The following is a 20,489-nucleotide window of genomic DNA, read 5'->3' as shown; positions in this document are numbered from 1 at the left end:
GGAGGATTTTTTTCTAAATCGCCCACTCCTTAAACTACAGAAAACATCTGGCAGTGTTGTCAGTGATTGTTAAATTATATCAACTGGTGTGACACATCTGTCCATGCAACAGTTGCTGACATTTCCCTAAATGCAAGTTTCCAAAGCGAGAATAATCTCAGTGGGTAGATCTGAATTCATGGTTTGATTGACAGGGCAAAGATTATTAAAGGATGAGTTATTTTTGATGCATCAATAGATGTTTGCTGTTATAAGAGATTAGGTAATTGATAGTTAAAAGATTCAAACAGGCTTCAGGAATGGAAGTTATTTCACTGTCGAGTGTATAGTGGGAAAACTGTATTAAATTTCTTGAAGTTTATTTCATGTAATTTCCACATGGTTGCTGAGGTCTGCTGGTGGTGAATACTAAGTGAGTTGGTATGGAGAGTGTGAGGGAAAGTTGAAATTGAAACGACATGAAGAGAATACAATGAGCATGGGAAGGGATGTGGGTTGATGGCTGAATACAACCAGGATTAAATGATTGTATTACTACTGCAATCAAGCCCAAAAAAACCAACCAGGCCTTCAGACTAGACTGCTTCAGTTGTAGCTCTGCCTGCTTCCAAGGTGAGACAAGAGTATGGTGCTGGAAAAGCACAGCAGGTCGGGCAGCATCCGAGGAGGAGGAAAATCGACATTTCGTGCAAAAGCCCTTCATCAGGAATGAGGCTGGGAGCCTCGGGGCAGAGAGATATTTGGGAGGGGGGTGGAGCTGGGGGGAAGGTAGCTGAGAGTGCAATTGGTGGATGGAGGTGGGGGTAAAGGTGATAGGTTAGAAGGGAGGGTGGAGTGGATAGATGGGAAGGAAGGGGAACAGTGCTGAGCTGGAAGGTTGGAACTGGGGTAAGATGGGGAGAGGAGAAATAAGGAAATTGGTGAAATCCACATTGATACCCTGGGGTTGGAGAGTCTCGCGGCTGAAGATGAGGCGTTCTTCCTCCAGGCATCGGGTGGTAAGGGAGTGAAGTTGGAGGAGGCCCAGGACCTGCGTGTCATTGGCAGAGTGGGAGGGGGAGTTGACGTTTTGGCCATGGGGTGGTGGGGTTGACTGGTGCGGAAGTCCCGGAGATGTTCTTTGAAGCGCTCTGTGAGTAGGTGTCCTGTCTTCCCAATGTAGAGGAGTCCGCATCAGGAGCAACGGATACAGTAAATGACGTGTGGAAGTGCAGGTAAAACTTTGATGAATGTGGAAGGCTCCTTTGAGGCCTTGAACGGAGGTGAGGGGGGAGTTGTGAGCACAGGTTTTGCAATTTCTGAGGTGGTAGGGGAAGGTGCTGGGAGGGGAGGGGGGTTGTTGGGAGGTTGTGGTCCTGACGAGGTAGTCGCGGAGGGAATGTTTTTGTGGAAAGTGGATAGGTTTGGGGAGGGAAATATGTCTCTGGTGGTGGGGCCCACTTGTAGGTGCTGGAAATGGCAGAGGATGATGCAATGTATTGATGGAGTCGAGGTTGGTGGGGTGGAAGGTGAGGACTGGGGCGGGGTTTCTGTAGTTATTGCGGTTGGAGGGATGGGTTTCGAGGGCAGAGGTGTAGGACACGGGTGAGGTGCATGGAGGGCATCATTGACCACATGGGAGGGAAAATTGTGGTCTTTAAAAATGAAGGCCATCTGGTGTGTTCTGTGGTGGAACTCGTCCTCCTGGGAGCAGATGCGGTGGAGGCAGAGGAATTGGGAATATGGAATAACATTTTTGCCGGAGGCAGGGTGGGAGGAGGTGTAATCCTGGTAGCTGTGGGAGTTGGTGAGTTTATAGAAAATGTCAGTGTTGAGTTGGTAACCGTTGATGGAAATGGAGAGGTCCTGGAAGGGGAGGGAGTTGTCAGAGATGGTCCAGGTGAATTTAAGGTCAGCTTGGAATGTACTGTGAAATTGATAAACTGTTCAACCTCCTCTTGGGAGCACGAGGTGGCGCCAATGCAGTCATCAATGTAGTGGAGGAAAAGGTGGGGAGTGGTGCCAATGTAACTGTGGAAGATGGACTGTTTCATGTAGCCAACAAAGAGACATGCATAGCTGGGGCCCATGTGGGTGCCCATGGTGACCCCTTTCGTCTGGAGGATGTGGGAGGATTCGAAGGAGAAACTGTTCAGTCAAACAAATGAGAGTGTCAGTGGAAGGGTCCTGGTGGGCACGTCAGGAGAGGAAGAATCAGAGGGCTCGGATGCCCTGGTCATGGTGGATGGAGGTGTAGAGGGATTGGATGTCCATGGTGAAGATGAGGTGCTGGGGGCCAGGGAAAAGAAAGTCTTGGAAGAGGTGGAGGGTGTGGGTGGTGTCCTGACGTATGTGGGGAGTTCCCTGACCAGGGGGTTAGGACAGTATCGAGGTATGTGGAGATGAATTCAGTGGGGCAGGAGCAGGCTGAGATGATAGCTCGGCCAGGGTAGTCAGGCTTGTGGATCCCCTGACCCCTCTACACTGCTGAAGCCAGGCGCCAACTTGAAGACACCTTCTCCTACCGCCCCTTCGACCAAGACCTTACCGCCCCCCCATCACCAAACCATTATCTCCCAGACCCCACACAACCTCATCACCTCAGGGGATCTCCCATCCACAGCTTCTAACCTCATAGTTTGGGAGCACCTGTTCCTGCACCGCCCGATTCTACCTCCTACCCAAGACCCACAAGCATGACTGTGTCACTGATATTTTCTACAAACCCACTGACTCCCACAGCTACCTGGATTACACCTCCTCCCATCCTGCCTCTTGTAAAAATGTTGTCCCTTATTCCCAATTCCTCTGCCTCTGCCGCATATACTCCCAAGAGAACCAGTTCCACCACAGAACACACCAGATGGCCTCCTTCTTTGAAGACCGCAATTTCCCCTCCCACTTGGTTGATGATGCCCTCCAGCGCATTTCATCCACGCCCCACACCTCCACCCTCGTACCCCACCTCTCCAACCGCAACAAGGACAGAATCCCCCGGTCCTCACCTTCCACCCACCAACCTCAGTTTACATCGCATCATCCTCCGCCATTTCTGCCACCTACAAACGGACTCTACCACCAGGGATATATTTCCCTCCCCAAACCTATCCGCTTTCCGTAAAGACCGTTACCTCCGTGACTCCCTGATCAGGTCCACACCCTCCCAGCAACCCACCCTCCCCTCCCGGCACCTTCCCCTGCCAATTGTAAGACCTGCGCCCACACCTCCCCCCTTTTCTTTTGAAGAAAAACACTTTGCTAAAATGAATATACTATTCTGTAAAATAAGCAATAACTAATGAGTTGATCGTTCTTTAAAAAAGCACAAGTTATAAATTATAATGGTCAAAGTTCATTTACCCTGGGCACCTGATGTTGTGCCACAAACAACAACCAGATATAACATTGAAAAGTTAGTTTAAAATGGGTTCACATGGGCTCTTACAGTGGACAGGAGGCCATTGGGTCTTCAAGCTTCTGTTAGCTCTTTGAAAGAGCTGTTAATTTATCCCACTCCATTCCAAGTTATTTATTTGATTCCTTTTTGAAAGTAACTGTTGAATCTGGTGCCATCATCCTTTCAGGAAGTGCATTCTAAATCAAAACAACTTCATGTGTAAAAATCATTTCCTATGTTTCTGCTGCTGCTTTTGCTAATTATCTTACGTTGCTGTTGTCTGGCCACTCTGATCATCCCTCCAGTGTAAACGCATTCTTCATATTAATCCCTTGACATAAAGTGGACTATTGCACTGTATTATATAAACAAGACCGAAGTGGATAGAAGTCAGGAGATTGAAAATGAGATTATTTCAATGACAGGAATAAAACAAACTGCACTTTTGGAAAATTGGATATTTCTCAGGTCCCAGAGTTCAATATGACATTCTGAGGCCAATTTTTATTGCTTCAATAAAAGCCACTTTTAATAGGTTTTAAAAGGTGCTAACCATAGGTTAAGTGATGTATTCAAATGTGTGGAACCAACTGAATTTTTTATACTTGTTTTACACTAGTTTTGAAATACCAACATTGCTGAATATCAATAAATTATTATTTGAATCAAACATTAGAACTTGCAAAATTCATTAAAATGAATAAAGGGCTCTCACTTGCTAATTAACAGTGGGAAGGTTGTTGCAAACAGCTGCTCCCCATACATATTTTATATTACAGTTAGATAAAGCAACAATGCCTTCATTTTAATTATGTAAAAGCAAACATTTCAAGCTAAATCTACATGACTGTCTGCAATTAGTGTGGAGAGTGCAACACTTAACAAGATGTTAGCGTGCATCTGTGTCAAATCTAGACTGTAAAATTATATTTTGAGAATTATACGCTTGTTTACACTTCATTTCAACTCTATTGGACCAATCTTGCATGCGCCTGTTTAAATATTTTCTTCTGAGCTGCTTTTGTTTAGGCTGTATGTGTGTTAACAGGTTCTGAAATGCTCCTGCTGTGTGGCTGCACAGTGGATTTCTGACAAGCAATAAAACTAATTTTCTTTTTCAACTGAAAATGAGCAAAAGATTCAGTCATTACAATTTAATATACATGGCATTAATGTGAAAGGAATGTGGGAAAGATCGAGGTTTACTATGCTCATTATGTTCAATGATGTGGAGGTGCCAGTGTTGGACTTGGGTGTACAAAGTTAAAATCACACACCAGGTTATAGTTCAACAGGTTTACTTGATGAAGGAGCACTGCTCTGAAAGCAAGTGCTTCTAAATAAACCTGTTGGACTATAACCTGGTGCTGTGTGATTTTTAACTCATTACTATCAAATTAGCAAAACCTGTCTGTGCTTTTAAACTTAACCAACCTGGAACTGTTCATTGGATCTACTTGTGACCTTTAGTTTGTATATCCCTGACGGTGCTCCTGGGGCATGTGTCCCCGGTGGGAGCACAACTCTGAACAGCAGGAAACACAACTTTGTGTTTCAACTTTCATTCTGAAGATGTGGGTTTTTTGAGAAGGCCAACTATTGTCGCCCATCCCCAATTGCCTTTGAGAGGGTGGTGGAGAGCACCCTTTTTGAACCACTGTGGTGTATGTACCCCATAGTACTGTTAGGGAGGGAGCTGCAGAATTTTGATCCATATATTTATTGTTGATAAACTTTATATTAATGGGCACCTGTGGGACTAGGAGGGTGCTGGTTGATCAAATATTCCAAATAATCAAGAGATCCACAAAATCAATGTAAAAACACACATTGAATAATAAGAAATATAATGCGGGGGGGGGGGGCACACATTACTGTTATACTTTATTTACAGCATAGAACACTTGAAAATAATGCAACTTTGCCTTATTAATAACATTTACCAGCAGAGAGACTTCTCACCCACACCCTGAATCGACTGCTTGAACATTTTGGAGATTTTGAGGAGAATTTGACTTTGAATTGAATCAACTGTTGATATTTCATTTGACCATTCAATTGAACAACAGACATATTTACATTGAGGTAAATAATTTAAAAATCTACAATAATTGGACAGAATAGTACAGTATTATTTACAGTATTTGAGGTATATAATCTTTACCTGGTTATCGAGAGTGGTGTTTTTTAGGTGCCAGTTAAAACAACATTTGCTGTAGTTTTGAGTGACCATTGATGGTTTATGATGTGTGGGGAAACTTGAAGATGTTAGTTTTCCCTTATCTTTCCAGATGATACAAGTCATGGATTTGAGGAATGCTGTCAGACAGTAGTACCTGGACAATTAACCTTCTGGGCAGCCAATCCATGAGAGCTTCCTATAGAGTAATTCCAAAACCTTTGCACAAATTCTAAACTGGTAAATTTGGTTTCAAGACCAATCTAGTGAATTGTGAGGTTGTTCATTCAGGAGTTCTTCTATACTACCATGGCAACTTTATCAAGGTCCTCTTTATTGTAGATAAACGAACCTGCATTTTTATAGCACCTTTCACAATCTCAGGATGCGATGAAATATTTTATAGCCAATAAAGTGTCAACAGTAAATTTGGTTATAGCAAGCTCTCTCAAACACAACAAAAATTTGACCAAATAATTGGATTTAGGTGTTGAGAAAAGGATAAATGTTGATCAGAACATTTCTTCAGATAGTCCATAGGCTCTCTCACCTTCTGCGAGGATGGCATGTGGGACCTTGGTTTAAGAGTGCCTCTGACAGTGCAGCACTCCCTCTGTGCATTATGGGGAGTGTCATTTTATTAGGTTTCTAGATTGGACTTGAACCCACAACTTTCTCAATCATAAAGTGGAATGTGTTTGATGCCCAGCCGTAGTGATGCAAATGGGGACAAGAGGGAGAGGGGTAAGCTCTGAACAAATTTCTTCACAATGTGTGGAAAGATGAAATTGTTAATTGAAGAAAAGGGTGGGCGAGCAGTGACTAAATGAATATTAGACGCATGGGGCACATGGAACCAGGTTTGCAAATCATATGGTGTGCATACAACAATATCTTGCCCCCTCTTTTCTACTTGTGATTTCTCCCTCTCTGCCACTGACTCTGTATGAGGAGAGTAACTCATGCCACGTGACCGAGTCCCCTCCTTCTTTAGGTTTATTTCCCACCCACTGCTCTCTGCACCACTGACCTTACTGTATTCCACTGATCAGCTGTGAATTTGTGATTAAATCTGAATTCCTTTGATTAAGTTCCGTATTTGACTTGAAGAAGCATTGATTTGTTCACAGCTGACTTTATTCAACATTTGGATCTGAGATCAAAGATGAAAGTAAAAAGCCTGTTAACTAGGAGACTAACTGAAACCCCTGGGCTTCACATCTTTCACCACTAGGCTTGTCTGGACCAGATAATCCTTTTGCTGAAATTACTTTCGTACGCAGGCAATTACAATTGATTTTAAAAACACTTGACGTTGTGATTAAACAACTGCTGAATGTTTCTGTTCTGCCCCTAGGAGGTTTTTAGCTTTCCGGTGAAGAAGATTGAGGATGGCTGCCCTGGGCACAGAAAGTTTCAGGAGTGGCACACCAGTCCAGACGCCCGAGGGAAATGTGGTGATGAATTTCAGCTTTGATGGCTACCCATTGGAGGAGGAAGAGCCTCAGACTAAAGAGAGACAGAGACAGGGCAGTACAGGCATGTCCATAGTCAATGAACCAGGTGATACCCGATGTGTGTGTGACAGTGACTGTGAGTATGTTGTTTCCATTCATTCTGGGGATGTGAGTGTTCAATTCAAGTTTTTAATTGCTTGTTTAGAAATTCAGAGCGATATCATTTAAAATTGCACACAAAAGAATAGTTAACAAGGGCAAAAAAGCACCTCATGGACGAGGAGCTCAGTAAAATCCCACGTTGACATGGTGCCGTCCTATGTGTAGATGCACAGCTAAGCAGGGTGACAAAGACAAAAGCCAAGCGGCTGAGTTCTTTCCTGGAAGGCAATGTTCATGAAGCAAATAATCCAAGATTACTCAAACCATATGCCCACGGTCATCCAACTGCCTTCTGTATTGCATATCTTAATGTCAGCTGTGTTACCGTCCTTATTTCAGCATCAGCCCTAAACAGAGACAAGGTCAGCATTTATTGTCTGAGCATATTACAGGCGGTGATAAACCCCATCCTTACTTCCCTGAAGACATTAATGATATTTTATGGCCACCTACTTATTCCAGCCAAGGCCTCAGGCCTTTTCACACCAGTTTTCCCCAGTTTGTAGTTTTAACTTTAATCGCTTCTGTTGATCAACATACTAATCTCTTTTATGGTGAAGCTCCTTTTTTTCTTTTGCATTGCCTTCTACTGTGTTCAAAACTCAATGTCTTAAAGGTTTTAAAATGTTAATGGTCAATAAAACTCAGTATTTGTGAATCGTTGTGATGTAATTGGTTCTGAAATTCATCCTTCTTCAAAATGATGAAGGCAATGAAGATAACTTAAAGCAATTTCAGATATTCCTGCTTTTCTGGGTTTTTTGGAGATAAAATAATGGAAAAAGTGCCGATATTCTTGAAAGCATTGTGAAGCCCTATGAAAACTGAACTCCAGAGTTGGTTACTCTCTGTTCGATTCCACTTCCTGAGCCTAGTTACTAACCCAGAAAGTCCCCTAATTCAGTACAAATCAACAATCAATCAATCCCAGGACCTTCTCATCTGGATGGTTATTGTCACACCACTTGCTGCATTTATCTACACAGCTATCAGCACACCAAGCTGCAGGATGAGATTACAGGAGCAGTTTCCCCTTTCCACCAGCTGGTAGTCAGGGTGCAGCCTGGTCTAGATATAATAAAATGTTTATTTTATAAAAGGTTGCCACTTTCTCTGAAGAGCACCCTCAGATCAGAGCCCAGCCTCTCACTGTGATCAGTCTATTCAGCACATTCAACTCCTTGCTGAACTTTCTGAATTATTGATTGTGATTCACAGCTGTCAAGAAAGTGGCAAGTCCTTTTGTTGTCCATCGGTTTGATGGACATATGCCCGGATACACCAGCGGGGAATGTCTCAGACCTCTCACGGCAGTCAGTCAATAACGTCACATTAGACCGAGACTGGAAGTTCAGAATCCAGTTTGAAAGGAAATCTATCGGCACCACTTTATAAGTGTGCATTTTCTAATGATGCTCCTTGATTTAAAACAAACAGCACATGCAGGTCAGGATCTGACACAAAAATAAAATAGGAAAGAAAGCCTGACCAAGGCTGACAAAGAGAGAGAAGGAAGGGCACCTATATTGCCTTAAGAAAGAAGCCAAGCTGAGGACTGCGCTAGCTTAGAGTTCGACAAAGAAGGATAGAGAGACCAATTCAGAGGAGGATGAGGGTAAGGTTTTGGGGAATGGAGTTGGGGGAGATACAGGGTAAAGGTCAGATGGTTTAACAGGAATTGGGAGTAAGGGGAAAGCTGGGGGTTGCAATCGCTGACAACAGGACAGTTACTAAACTGTTGCTAATCCCAGCTGGAACCAGACTGTCGCAAAAAGAGAAATTGATGGAGAAACTCAGCAGGTCTGGCAGCATCTGTGGAGAGAAAGCAGTTTTGAGTTTCTCCAGCATTTTCTGACTTTGTTTCAAGATCCACTGATCTCTGCTTTATGGATCCAGACTGAATCTGGCTGTGACAGTGGGCTATGTTCATCTTGCCTTTTATCCAGTTGGTGTCTGCGACCCCCAACATAACACTTTCCCATGAATAGATGGCTGAGAGCTGCAGGCTTGAGTGTAATTGCTCCTACTCCATTGCTACGTGAAGAACAAAGAGGATAGAGCAACAACCTTAAAGCAGGGCTCTAATCTTCTCTTATACCTTTACATTGCAGATGTTGAGTCACAGCCCAGGGACAGCTATCATGGCATTTACTTTGCGATGCTTTTGGCTGGAGTTGGATTCTTACTGCCTTACAACAGCTTCATCACTGACGTGGATTACCTTCACCAAAAATACCCAGGTGCAGTTCCTGTGCAAGGAACGATACACAAGTGTACGGGACATTACAGTCATCAAAGCAGCTTAGGGTGATCTGCCTTCCCTACCTGCAAGTTCTCTAGATCAGGAAGGTATCTGGTTTGATCTGTGCTCATAGTTGATCTCAAACAAGATACATCAAATGGCCAAATCTGCTCAGCTTCCTCTTTTGAGTGACCACAGGGACTTACAGCTGATGTCTGGGTGGGGTTTGTGGCTCATGCCAGCTCTCACAAGATGCTGCTGACATGAGGTATAATTGTGAGGCAAAATACTGCAGTCCCTCTGAAATGGAGATAGAACGAGAGCTACTAAACCCTCTCAGTGTATCTTAAAAACGTTAATTACCTCTTGTCTCTAAAGATGGATTAAGGTAATGTTTCTTGCCTTACTAGTCTGTTTGTAACAGTATATCTCAAAAGTTAATGGATGAATTTCAATAAAACCCTGCCACACAGGCAAGGCATAACCCAAGGAAGAACTGATTAGTTTTTGGTGAAGATGGAGGTCTAATCCTGGAATTTTTTAATGGATGAGAAAACCTTAGGAAGTAGGGTGAATTAACATTTTTTGAAGAACTTTATTGGTCGGTTTGTTCATATGTTCTATTTTCTTTTTGAAATGTGGTGGGTAGCCCCAGATGCAATGGTGTTATTCCTCACAGCTAACCAAAGAAGAGTAGAGTTTTCAGATTAGGTTTTTGGAGGCAAAATGGCCAGAAGCCTCCTCAATGGGATAATGATCCTTAATAAAAGGATTTCCGTTTTTAAGCTTTGTCATTACAGTGCACCAACTTGACAGAGAAAAGCTTTAAGGAAGAAATATATCATTGAAATAAAAGTGAGTTTTCAGGTTGTGGTGGAGATGTGGTCTCCACTGAGTGTGTTCCTCACTTGGATAAGCTTGAATGAGAGATGCTCAGCACTGTGTCAGTAAGATGGGATTCTGCTGTTCATAATGCTCCTTAACATCGCCACAAAGAAATGATATCAGCGAATCATGTACCTCGGACTGGTCTTCCCCACTTACGTTCCAATTTCCTGATGTTTTTCTCATGTATATGTTTCTGCTAATGCCTTTGTGTTAAAATTATTGGTCAAATAATTAGATAAGTATTGCATTTCTGCTGTCAATCTTTGAATGCAACTCTATTTTTGCAAATGCATATTTTTCTCTCTTCCCTCTTCATCTTCTGCTCCTTTCTCTCTCCTATTTTTCCGGCTCAAACATTTTCTTTATCTCACTAATTATTTTTCTCTTTTATTTTCTCCCCTCTTTTTACTTGTCTTTCTGCTTTTCTTCAGTAGTTTATCCATACCATTTGTCTTTCCTCAGTCATCTCTTTTCATTCCCCTCCACTCCTTGAAGCAAAGCTTTCAGAAGTGGTAACCTCTAAAGGAAGATCAAGGATTAAATTGATCTCCGTTGTTCTTGAATCTCTTTCTGCAGCGGCAAGACATTTTGGTGGCTGCCTTGTAATTGTGTTCTGCCTTTTCATTCTGGTGCAGGAACATCCATTGTGTTTGACATGAGTCTCACGTACATCCTTGTAGCGTTGGCAGCTGTGATTTTGAACAATGCACTGGTGGAGCTGCTGAGTCTGCACACCCGCATCACCGTCGGTAAGTGTGGAAGCATTGTCGAGCTTCACGGTTCCAGACTTGTACCATTGAGCATGCTGTGTGCTCATTCTTCAGGCACTACCAGTGTCTCGTAATAGAGCTCAGACATCACTGACTTGCTTCGAATGATAGACTCGGGCAATGAAGAATTACCGTAAATGGTAAAGGGCTCTTCTTGTGCCCAGTTCTCCCCTGTTTCAGAGATTATCATAATATCTCCCAACAGGCCGATTAGAAAAGATCTAACCATAAATGGCCAGCTGATGCATTTCATTGAACCGAACTCTGTGACTGAGAGCATTGAGAAGGTTGGAGAGTGCAAAACCTGGGGTGGCACTGTGGCTCAGTGGTTAGCACGAATACCTCACAGCACCAGGCACCTGGGTTCAAAACCAGCCTTAGGCAACTACCTGTGTGGAGTTTGCACATACTCCCTGTGCCTGTGGGGGTTTCATCTGGGTGCTCTGGTTTCCTCTCACAGTCCAAAGATGTTCAGGTTAGGTGGATTGGCAATGCTAAATTGCCCTGTGAAGTACAGGTTAGGCGGATTAGCCATGGTAAATGTGTGGTTACATGGATGGGTTGGGGTTTAGGTTTTGGGTGGGATGCTCTTTGAAGGGTCATTGCAGACTTGATTGGGGTGGTATGGATGGGTTGGACCAAAGGGTCTATTTCTGTGCTGTACGTCTCTATGACTCCAAGCCAGAAGTTAAAAAACATAAACATCAGACTGGTTCTCTTGGTCTGCAGTTTTTGGAGGAGTCGGGGATGGGGGTGGTGAGTGAATGTGAAATGTTGGGTGGCTCCTCCACTATCGTCCTACTCCCCCACAGTGCTGTCTCTCCCTTTGCCCTCTCTGATCCTTCTTGAAAATCATTGGAACTAATATGGTCTCCAGTGACTCATTGGGAAGGATTTAATGACCCTGCTCCAGGAGCAGGCTGGGGAGCAGGGGAACTACATAACTGAGTGAGGAGCTGTGGAAGGACATTGCACCTTCCTGATCTTGCTGACCAACTACACCCCTGACCCCAGGATATTCGTCTAAAGGGTCAAAGGGTATACGGGGAAATTGGAGACAGGGAACTGAGTTGGATGACCAGCCATGATTGTATTGCATGGTGGACCAGGCTCAAAGGGCTGTGTGGGCTACTCCTCCACCTATTTTCTATGGTTGCATAACAACCTGTTGACATCAGCTCCACTGCCCTCCTCCTTGGGTTCAGGTCTGACAAGGTGGGGTAATAATTACTCACCCTCCCCCAGCCCTCAACCCCATCCTTATGGCTCCTACCTAAGGCTTTTCAGTTTCTGGTTCTCACCCCCCAGTTCTCAATCTGAAGCCAGTGGATAAGCTGGACCGACTCTAATGTGATGTCTGACAGGGTATCATCATGAATTGACCCTAGTCTGACCCCTGATAACCCACTGTTGGGAGCGGAGATAGACAGCAGACAATCTGTGGTTATGTTGCAACTGTCTGCACACAGGAATCTAAAATGCCACTGGTCCAATAGCCATCTGAAATGAATCTTTAGTCTATTTTATGCTACATTTATAATCCCCATATCTTTAACTTTCTCTTGAATGTACTAAAGTGAAGTTGAATGGTGATTGTGCTGCTGATTGAAGAGACCAGGAGCGGGGGATCCAAGATGGTGGTGATCTGAGAAGATCGCTTTGCAGAGCTCCGCACTGCAGCATAAGCGGGACAAACTTTTAACCCACCAATCCTGGACCATCATGATATCCTGGGATTCTAGAAAGGTAGTGGAGTCCCAGGAAACTAAAACAATTAACTTACCTGCATTTCTTGCCGTCCAGAGATGCTGAAGAAGAGAGGAGGAGCGTCCGAGGCCCAGCCTGCAGGATCCTCAGACTCGATTACTTTCCAGGTCCTGGATCTCGCAAAATCTCAAGATGCTGGGTAAACAAATAGAGGAGAAGCTGGCCCTGATCTCTGTCATGCTGCAGCAGCATGAACAGCAGCTGGGAGACCTGGAAAATAAATTGGATGAGGTTGAAAATAGAGTCACGGTGGTGGAAGCTGATGCCAGTTCCTCTCAGGATAGGATCCAAGCCCTGGAGACACTGGCCCGTAATTTGCGCAACCAAGTGGATGATCTTGAGAACAGGGGCAGAGGAAAAAACATTCACATCATCGGTGTGTCTGAGGGTAAGGAAGGTGAGTGGCCTGCGGAATTTATTGAGAACTAGCTGCCGAAATTCCTTAACTTGGAGCTGGCATGAGAGGCTTGAAGATCGAGAGGGCACACCGGGTCACAGCACGGAGATCAGGTTTGGGTCAACGTCCTCGGTCCTCTCCTGGTGCGGTTTCTTCACTACAGAGCTAAGGAGAAAATTGTGAAAGCTTCCAGAATCCGGGGGAAGGATCCGAAGGCCCTAATTTACGAGGGCTCTAAGATCATGTTCTTCCAGGACTTCTCAGCGGCAGTGATCCAGAAAAGAAAATCTTATGACGGTGTCAAGAGAAGACTGAGGGAGCTTGGGATTCAGTACTCCCTGAGGTATATGGCGGTGCTTTTGATCACCTTAGATGTATCCATCCATCTTTTTGACATGTCAGAGAAGGCAAGAGACTTTGTGGACAAATTAACCTATTCTGAACAATAGTATGTACAAATAGTAGTATTGTTGGTTATGCCTTTGTTGTTTCTTTTCAAAAATAGAGAAAGTCCGGTTGAAGCTTTCCTTTCCTATATTTATTTTCTATTGGTAATAATTTGGTTTAAACTATGTTTGGTGGCAGTTGAGATGTGTACTTTCAATTTCTGAGTTACGTTATACCAAAGGATGGGTGAGGTATTTACCCCTTTTTTCTCTTAAAAAATCTTTTTCTTTTCTTTATTCATATTGCCATTTTATGGTGCATTTACTTTATTTTCTGCTTGTGTTTGTGGTGAGGCTCTCGCTAGGCGGTGGAAAAATGATTGGGATGGCCAGATGCCTACCTATGGGCAGTTTGGGATGGGTAGTTGCCCCTTTTGGGCAGGGGGCATGTTACCTTATTCAGCGCCGTTGGCACTTTATATGTTGGTTTATTTTTTGGTTTTTGTTGATTTTGATCTTTGATATTTTTGTAGGTTTGTTAAATGTACTGGTTTTAGTTTATGTAGTCTCTATGTTTGATGGATCATGTGACACTAAGGCTCAATGATTTGTGGTTCGAGTTCCTCCTCTCTGGAATCTGAGTGGTACTGCAGAAGGTTATGGCTAGTGACTTGATTAAATGGTGTACCTGGAATATCAAGGGAAGTCACTCACCAATTAAGAGGAAGAAAATACTTTTGATTCTTAAAAAGGAGAAGGTGGATTTTGCTTTGTTACAGGAGACACACTTGGATGATAGGGAGCATTTGAAACTACAGCAGAATGGCTTTGATCGGGTTTACTTTTCATTATTTAATACCAGAAGTAGGGGAGTGGCTATATTGGTTAGGAGGAATCTCCCCTTTAAGTTACTAGACTGTGTTAAAGACACACATGGGAGGTTTATAATTCTTAAAGCTTGATAAATGGGGAAGAATACAGTGTTTTAAATGTTTATTACCCTCCAGCTCATCCCCTCAAATTACTGATAGATGCGTTTTCTAAACTGATCAGTCTCGAGTCCTGGCATATCATTATCGGGGGAGATTTTAACTGTCTCGTGGATCCCACAGTAGACAGGTTGCCCAAAGGACCCCCAATACCCTCTGTACAAACTAAACAATTAGTGGATTTGTGTGTGGAGTTAAGGTTGGTGAACATCTGGAGGCATCTCCACCCTACAGACAGGGACTTTACATTTTTTTCCAGTCCGCACAGGTGCCACACCAGGACTGTTTTTTTCTGTGGCAACCCTGGACTTGGTGACATCTTGTGTTGGTTAAGATTAAGGATGTTACTGGGGGGTTCGTGGCACTGGTGAATAGATCCCTTTATCTTCAAGGATAATTAGTTTGTGGAGTATTTCTTGAGGGAATTTCGCGCGTTTCTAGACATTAAATCAGGCTCGGTTAGTAGTCAATCTGTCCTTTGGGAAATTGCCAAAGCCTATGCCAGGGGGTTAGTTATTTTCTACTCTGCCAGTAGGAAGCGACAGAAGGGTGAGCAGCAACTCTCCTCGAAGCACGGTTGAAGGCAGCCATGAAGGCTTACTTTGACAGACCCTTGTTGGCCTGTTGGGTTGGCGGAAGATTGTTATGGAGCATGTTTCCTTGGACTTTCTTACAAATATGGTACACCACAAAACTGACAATTTTTATAAGACATGGCAGCCCTTTTTGGAATATCTGGGCACAGATTTATCTGCCACACTAACAAGGGCTTTTACTTAGCTGTAAGGATTGTGTTTTGCGGTCCACTATCCAGGTAGGAGGAACTGGAGCGGCATGGTGGCTCAGATGGGGCTGCATGGTGGCTCAATGGTTAGCACTGCTGCCTCACAGATCCAAGGCACCCGGATTCGATTCCAGCCTCGGGCGACTGTTTGTGTGGAGTTTGCATGTTCTCCCCGTGTCTGTGTGGGTTTCCTCCGGGTGCTCCGGTTTCCTCCCACAATCCAAAGATGTGCAGGTCAGGTGAATTGGTCATACTAAATTGCCCGTAGTGTTAGATGCATTAGCCAGGGGTAAATGTGGGGAATGTGGGTTACTCTTCAGAGAGTCGGGGTGGACTTGTTGGGTCAAAGGTTCTGTTTCCGTACTGTAGGGAATCTAATCTAATCTAAACTGTGACTGTATGCGTGTCTTGTTTGGCTGAGCTGAGTTATTGCCGTTTATTAGTTTGTTGTTGGTCATTATTTATTTAGTTTAATAGTTAGATGGGTTTTTTATATTCTGTATTTTTCTATATATATTTATACATTTGCACATGAGGGTGGGTTGGGATTTTAAAAACTTTTTTAACTTGTTTTTTTTGTATTGTTTTGAATTGTATTGTTTTGTATTTGTTGTAATATTAAAACATTAATTTTTAATAAAAGTATATAGTATTTTAAAAAGACCAGGAGCAAACTGTGAGAATGTACCATTCAGATAAAGCTCTTTTACTGTACCATTGACTAAAGACCGACGAGAACATGTTTAAGTCCCCTTTAAAATGTTAGAAGGTGCTTAATTATGAGACAAAATTTGACCCAGTACATGCTAAGGAGACATCACAACACTTACCAAAGTTTGGTCAAATGGAAAGGTTGTTAACGATTGTTCTAAAGGAGAAGAAGTAAGATGGCATTTGTAAACAAGACTGAGGACTTTAAAACCAAGGAACTAATAGAACAACTTATATCATCTGGAAGATTATTACCACAGCAACTGGTTAGTGTAAGTTTGAAGACCTTGAGTTATATTTTGCTGTTCCTTTTTTTGGCTGTTTTCAGAGTATTGGGCAGTTGGATTAATTGCGCCATTCAGTAATTATGGTGGGAGGGAGTGCTGACTGTTACTCATTTAATTTGAGAAGACACTAGCCAAGCAGGAGTCCTCAAGTCACACCAAGGTAGCAGCAACTTAATGGACGTAATCCTGAACCACAGCAACCCAGAAATAGCAGGCTAACACCCTGCCGACCCTCCACACCTCCCCAACACCCCTGCTCCTCCCTTTACCCCACACCTCCACCAGCTGCAGCTTGGGATTTGCTGTAAGTCTTGTTCTCATCCTTTGTGAGCTGCCTTCTACAGTTCATGACAATACTGATAGAGAAAAAACCTTCCAGCAATGGAACAAAAATTCCCAACCGCTGCTTTGGGGTCTTGTTTAGCAATAAACAAATTCTTATTATCATAGAAGTTTATACAATCATGAGGGGCATCGATAAGGTGAATGGCAAAGGTCTTTTCCCTAAGGTAGGGGAGTTCAAAACTAGGGGCATTTTTTAAGGTAAGAGGAGAAATAATTATAAAGGGCATGAGAAGCAACATTTTTACACAGAGAGTGGTTAGTTTGTGGAATGAACTGCCAGAGGAAGTGGTGGATGCAAGCACAGTTACAATGTTTAAAAGGCATTTGGATAAGTAAGTACATAAATAGGAAACGTTTAGAGGGATATAGGCCAAACTCAAGCAGGTTGGACTAGTTTGGTTTGGGAACATGGTTGGTATGGACTAGTTGGACTGAAGCGTCTATTTCCATGCTGTATTTCTCTATGACTCTATAGTTGTTCAAGTGCATCTAGTTTGCTTGGCTTGTTGACTAACTAGGCTCAAAAAGTCCCTGTTTCTTGACTAAATTACTGAGACCTGCATTTAGCGAATAAGGTTCTCCAGCAATTCGATCTATAAGCAGCCAATATTTGACCTGAGAGCCATTGATTTCCCTCAGTTCAACTTGTAGCAGATTGATTAATTATTACAATTCACTGAGAGTAGGCCTAGGCATGATGGTCTAACTGAGGTGTTTCAATGATAAAAAGATTCCATGGAGTAAATAGAGCGCAGTTCTTTCCTTCTGCACTAGGGGCCATCATCTTCAGGCTGGTCTGAGGTGATTTTGCACAAATGAGAATGAAAATCTGGAACTCTGTCACTCTGTAGCCCCCACTCCTCAATGTTGTGTGGCTGCAGGCAAAGTAAAAGTTTCCCATGCGTGTCTCTGTTGAAACTGTCCTAGGTAGGGTATGTTGTCCCAGTAGAAATGGTGTCCTTCTTCGTCTATATGTAAGGATACTAGACAGTGATTAAGTTAGCAGAGGCTGACCCACTGCTGGTAGTGTCAACGACAGTAGGAAAAGCCGTCAGTTATGCCTTTGGGTGGGTCAGTTGCCTTCTAGGTTAGAGGGCCATCCTCCATCTTCCCAATGCTAATATAATGGGATGGTGATGTGAAGGTAATGGGGCATTGCTCTCACTGTATTAAAGAACTTGCCCACCTCCAGCCCATTCCCAGAGGGCTGGTAAAATCCAATATTTACGTGTGTTTAAAATAAATTCACTTGTGGGATATGGGAGTCAATGGCTGGGTGGGCAGTTATTATTCATCCCTAGTTGTAGAGTTATAGAAATATACAACATCAAAACAGACCTGTTGGTCCAACCCATCCATGCTGGCCCAGATATCCTAACCTAATCTAGTCCCATTCACCTGCATTTGGCCTATATCTTTCTAAATTCATATACCTATCCAGATGCCTTTTAAATGTTGTAATTGTACCAGCCTCCACCCCTTCCTCTGGCAACTCATTCGATACATACACCACCTTCTGCATGAAAAATGTACCCCTTAGGTCCCTTTTACATCTTTCCCCACTCAACTTAACCCTATGCCCTCTAGTCCTGGACTCACCCAACCCGGCTGCTTACCCTATCCATGACCCTCATGATTTTATAAACCTCTGTAAGGTCACCCCTCAGCCTCCGTCGCATCAGAGGCTGAGGGTGACCTTATAGAGGTTTATAAAATAGCCCCAATCTATTCAGGCTCTCCCGATAGGTCAAACCCTCCAACCCTGACAACATCCTTGTAAATGTTTCTGGGCCCTTTTAAGTTTCACAACATTCTTCCTAAAGCACAGAGACCAGAATTACATACACTATTCCAAAAGTGGCCCAACCAAGGTCCTATACAGCTGCAACATAGCCTCCCAACTCCTATACTCAATGTAGTTGCCCTTGAAAAGATGGTGAGCTGCCTTGTTGAACCGTTGCAGTCCATGTGCTGTAGGTTGACCCTTAGAGCCCTTAGGGAAGGAATCCCATGATTTTGGCCTAGTGACAGTAAAAGAATGGCAATATATTTCCAAGTCAGGATGGTGAGTGGCTTGGATGGGAGTTTGCAGGTGGTGGTGTTCCCAAGTACCTGCTGCCCTTGACGTTCTAGATAGAAGTGGTCATGGGTTTGGAAGGTGCTGTCTGAGGATCTTTGCTGAAGTTCTGCAGTGTGTCTTGTAGATAGTACATACTGCTGCTACTGAGAATCCGTGATGGGAAGGAATGGATGCCTGCGCATGTGGTGCCAATCAAGTAATTGGTGTTAAGCTTCTTGAGTGTTGTTGAAGTTGTTGCACATAAAAAGAATGGAAGAGAACATGACCAATTGGACTATAAGTTACACAGCAAGTGTTTCACATGTGAGCACTGTGTCTGAGAGTGACTGGATTCCTGAATAACTTCATGTAAGCCTATGATTAAAAACCTTATCAATAAAGGTTTGTTAAAATAGAATATGGACAGTTACAATCAGAGACCATCCAACCTCCCAACATGAAAAAAGTAGCCAGTTCTCTCCTCCATCCTCTGACTCCTGCAGCTCTGAATTTAGCGAAACAAGTGACACTATAATAGAGACTTTGGTTTTGATTGTTTGAGTAGAGACAGAGCAAGGATGAGACACCCAGTGTGAAATGTCTTGTTTGCCAGTTTATATTCTCTTTGACCAGGCGAATCGCTATGTCACCTGAATGCATTACTTTAGTTGCAGTAGAAATCATTATGAGAAAAGCAGAAAATCAACTGAGACCAGTGTTAATGCTGGTGGTGGTATTAATATTGGCTGGGGATTAAACTGGGTTTTGTTTGTTTGATTGGTGGCAGGTTACCTGTTTGCTTTGGGCCCCCTAATGTTTGTGAGTATCTGTGACGTCTGGCTGGAGCTATTTACAGTACAGCAGGCATATGCCATCAATCTGGTGGCAGTGGGCATTGTGGCTTTTGGATGCACAGGTAAGGCTGCACTTCAGCTTCCCTTTGAGAGTCACTTGCAATTGTCATTACCGTTCCTCACCGTGATTGCAACCATTTCTTCCTTGTTTATGCATTTTTTTTCCAACTCTTTTGAATTGTCTCAATCCTCAGCCTCAGTGACTGGGACCAGAAACTAAGGTTAGCGCTATAATGAGGCAGTCAGCACTAATTCCAAATGGCCTCGAGGTACAAGAGAAAACCGGAAACACCACAGCCCTGGTGTCTCCCTCATTCTAATGCTGTCTTGCCCCTGCTCACCCACCTTGCACCACTCTCCCCCTCCCCTATTCACCCCAACCTTAAGGCACCACATGGAAAATGAATGAGGAATGATGGAGCCTGCCATGAGTTTCTGCCATTCCTTGCAATGTTGTGCACACCTTTCATCCTGGTTTCATCTGAGCACTTCGATTAGTACGTGCAGATGGGCATTCAACTTTTAGTCTGTACACTGTGTTGTGAGTAATCCTAATGTAGCACTAAGCAAACCCAGAAAGCCATCGCACATAAGTGATTTTTCTTTTCTCACACACTTCATGCTGGGAAAATGGAACGGATTTTGTTTAAAACAGAAGGGGCGAGACGTGAATGGAGGACATCCTGTGCTCTCCTCACATAACAGACTAGGAACAGAACATAAGAACATAAGAAACAGCAGCGGGAGTAGGCCACCTGGCCCCTTGACCCTGCTCCACCATTCAATCAGATCATGGCTGATCTTTTCATGGACTCGGCTCCACTTACATGCCCACT

At 43.6% G+C, this 20,489-nt stretch overlaps 1 protein-coding gene across 12 annotated transcripts in view; it reads left to right on the top strand.

Moving 5' to 3' along the window:
* slc29a4a (solute carrier family 29 member 4a) overlaps positions 1-20,489 on the top strand; it is a 266,290-nt gene that overhangs the window by 212,720 nt on the left and 33,081 nt on the right. For 9 of the 12 annotated variants that reach the window (XM_072559348.1, XM_072559345.1, XM_072559349.1 and 6 more), the window contains exons 3-6: positions 6,913-7,148; positions 9,286-9,414; positions 10,940-11,053; positions 19,587-19,715. In XM_072559348.1, coding sequence (XP_072415449.1) covers positions 6,947-7,148; positions 9,286-9,414; positions 10,940-11,053; positions 19,587-19,715 — 574 coding nt within the window. In that variant the 5' untranslated portion in view covers positions 6,913-6,946. The remainder of the gene's footprint in view (positions 1-6,912; positions 7,149-9,285; positions 9,415-10,939; positions 11,054-19,586; positions 19,716-20,489) is intronic. The other 3 variants (XM_072559353.1, XM_072559356.1, XM_072559355.1) reach the window with 2 other exon arrangements.

This window comes from Chiloscyllium punctatum, chromosome 40 (assembly GCF_047496795.1).
Source record: "Chiloscyllium punctatum isolate Juve2018m chromosome 40, sChiPun1.3, whole genome shotgun sequence".
In the NCBI taxonomy this organism is placed as follows: Eukaryota; Metazoa; Chordata; class Chondrichthyes; order Orectolobiformes; family Hemiscylliidae; genus Chiloscyllium; species Chiloscyllium punctatum.
Note: the sequence above shows the minus strand (reverse complement) of the source record. Positions and strands in the feature narration are given on the sequence as shown.